Genomic DNA, 3,203 nt, shown 5'->3' on the forward strand with positions numbered 1-3,203 from the left:
GGGGGGGGGGGAGAGAACGGGACCAGGGACACACTACTCTTCAGAGGGATTTTTGAAGGGGGAAATTAGGTAGTTAAACACACTGGTTGACTAACATAACACCACTGTATTCATATAATGCTATCAATACAGAATAAAGTAAATGAAGCATGCGTGGTACTTCCTCTAAAATACAGGGGCTTCCGGGTCCTCACTCATTTTCAACATTAGTCAGGTCTGCCTTAGTCGTTTGATAAAATGAATCAACATTGATTGTAATTTTTAGCTAGCTAGCTAGATAGATTGATTGATAGATGGATAAATATGTATATATATGTCTCTCTCGTTTCTCTCATTGAGTGTAATGTTTATTGCACACATGAACCATGACAAGACAAAACAATTGGCAGTAACTTTTTTTTTTCTTCACTTATAGCACATTGCACATCACCACAAGCCTGTAAACATAGAGGCTACAATGAAAAGTAGGGAGAGCCTTAAACCCTATTTCATACAGTCTGTTTAAAACTCACAGAAGAAAGTAGTAGCATTTATGATGCAGTTGGCTCCTAAAATTAAATGAGTTCAAAGTCATTAAAAAATTAAATCGTGAACAGGGTGACGATTAATTGTGCAGGCCTAGTTGGGGGTCCGTTATGCATGCAGAGCCTGCATGGCACGCACTACCGAGAACCCTCAAATTGGAGAAATGATGTTATACCAGACTCAGATTTCTCTTGTAGATTAGTGTTATGTTTCCAGTTTGGCAGCTCTGAACCGTAGCTGGGAGACCCTGGTTTCTGCAGGCTAACTCAATTAGCTTTGAATTCAATTATGCTGCATTAAATCAGGTCAAAACCAAACACTACCAACTACCGTAGCTTCACTACCTATGGAAAAGCATGCGCTTCACTGTGTCTGCAGCACATGGTATTTTTATACACACACACACGCCTCCCTCTTCCTAACAACCCCCGCCTGACTATCTCACATACACACATTGCCCACATGGCAGGGCTCAATGGTAACTGTAGCATGGTTGCCCTTGGCAACCAGATTGAGGCAATTGGCTACCATTTCGTGGTCTCTGTTCAATATTTCTTCTTAATATATAAAAAAAAACAAAAAACAAAAAAAAACTAACAAAACTGGAATATCGTATTCAAAAGAAGTCAACATTTTATTTGGTTTTCTCCGTAAAGTTAAAACAATGTTTGTGCGCAACACCCCATTTCAGCTGTTGTGCGACCACTTTCCACACGTGTGCATGTTTGCCACAAAGATATACACGCAACGCGATTTTCTCTTCACATTAACGCCGCATGGTAAAAGCCCGGTGCCCGGTATCTACAGGATTAAATAGTTCCGCAGGTTTCGGTCTGATGCTGCGAAATGGACGAGACAACAGAAGCACCACTGCATGTCACACTAGTCAACACTAATAACACGTTACACAGCAGGTAGTGTCAGCCTACCGTTAGCTAGAGTAGTGAGTGGAGGACGGGTCAGCTGGTAACAGTACTAGAAAAGACATTCCATGAATGACCTATTTTACACAAACACTAATAAGGACCTGAAAGTACTGACTTCCCTGGTCAAAAGGGGACCGTGGTAAACCGGTGGTTCTTTTTTGTGATCTATCTGGCCTGACCACAATTACACAAGCACGGGCCAAGAACTTGGGCTGGGCAATATAGAGAAAATCAAATATCACGATATTCTTGACCAAATACCTCAATGTCGATAATGTATGTTTGACTATTTAATGACTTAGTGGGTAAAGGTCAATAATAAAACAGCTACAACAGTCTGGTAAATTCAGGAAATGACATCACTTTACTGTAATGCAGCCTTTAAAACCAGGTAAAGACAACACTTGCTATAGTATAATATATCCAAAATCTAAGATAATATCTAGCCTTATATCGCAATATTGATACAACACTGATACATTGCCCAGCCCCACCTAGAACTTGGATTTAATGCTATCACTAGATCAGTGTCCAAGATTACTTTCTCAACTGTCCTTCAAAGTGAACGGAGAACAGTGGAAACCAAAGCAGAACCTGAGATAATGGCTACACATTACGTCACACTGAATTCCAGCAGTCACCCCACTCAATAACCAATAAAATCTGATTAGTTCACTGGTGCCTGGGTTAGATGTGGCTAAAAACTTAATTGTTAATATCCATAGTGTAAGCCCCAGTCTTCACGTTGAATATTAGATTCAGCAACTGAAAGTTTTGGGTCTTATCGCCATTAAAACACGGCCACGCATAAAGCTACAGTGTGTAGTTTCTGTCTCCCCCATGAGGAATTCTAAGTAATGACAACAACACTGTTGGCTAGTCCACATGATACAAGCCTTCTGATTTATTCGTCAAGAAAATATGTTCTTTTTTTTTTATTCCTCTTTCTAGTCAACTTCAGCATAGGTATGTGAACTCATGAGCACCCCTGTATGTGCATGGCCTAATGCACAAAGAAGGGAAGTGTGGGGGGGTTCATAAAGTAATAGTTTGTAAAGCCTCCATCTCTTGCTTCATTTTTCTGGTCCCCATTTTGCTCTGTTTTGTCTTTTCTAAATAGCTTACATTTTGAGTAAAACAATTTACTAATGCTTGACAAGGACAATGTTTTAACTTGTCAGAGTCCTACTGACCTTCTCAGAGGGGTCCTTCAGGGCACTGAGATCCTCATCATCCTCCTCCAGTATTTTCAGCGGCTTATTGGGCGTCTTCTTTCCTTTCGAGTCTCCTTTGCCATCTAAGTTCTGTTAAAAACACAGATTATCATTTTGTGCTACTATTTCCTGCATGTCAACACATGCTGTCTTAAATGTAGGATGGATGTGAAATAAGCAGGTTACATGTAAACCGAGCAGAAGGGAGAAAAGAGGTTGAGTGCACTCATACTGGTGGGCAGATGGCCGTAACAGAGACCATGTGTCCACCTGAATAAACATTTGCTGGGACTAAACGCGACACCCAGGAGTATTACAGGAAGGAGTCCTGCCAGCCTGACACCTACCAACTATGCACGGGACCGACAGAGTGACCCAGCAGACAAGCCGGGCACTGATTATTCTGAGCAGCCTGCAGGGGAACGAATATATTTGACTATTTTTTCTCTCCCCTTTACTTGATTGGTCTTTTTTAAATTACATCACTAATAAGGTCTGAAAAGCCGCAACTAGAAAGTTGCCATGTTCGCAACACTGT

General features: G+C 41.1%; 1 protein-coding gene across 2 annotated transcripts in view; it reads right to left on the bottom strand.

Annotated features, from left to right (window-relative positions):
• The window catches only part of glyr1 (glyoxylate reductase 1 homolog (Arabidopsis)), a 20,727-nt gene that overhangs the window by 15,069 nt on the left and 2,455 nt on the right, over positions 1-3,203 (bottom strand). For both annotated transcript variants that reach the window (XM_032536891.1, XM_032536892.1), the window contains exon 5: positions 2,645-2,755. In XM_032536891.1, the coding sequence (XP_032392782.1) occupies positions 2,645-2,755 (111 nt within the window). The remainder of the gene's footprint in view (positions 1-2,644; positions 2,756-3,203) is intronic.

The sequence above is a fragment of the Etheostoma spectabile genome, chromosome 15 (genome assembly GCF_008692095.1).
Source record: "Etheostoma spectabile isolate EspeVRDwgs_2016 chromosome 15, UIUC_Espe_1.0, whole genome shotgun sequence".
NCBI classification, from domain to species: Eukaryota; Metazoa; Chordata; class Actinopteri; order Perciformes; family Percidae; genus Etheostoma; species Etheostoma spectabile.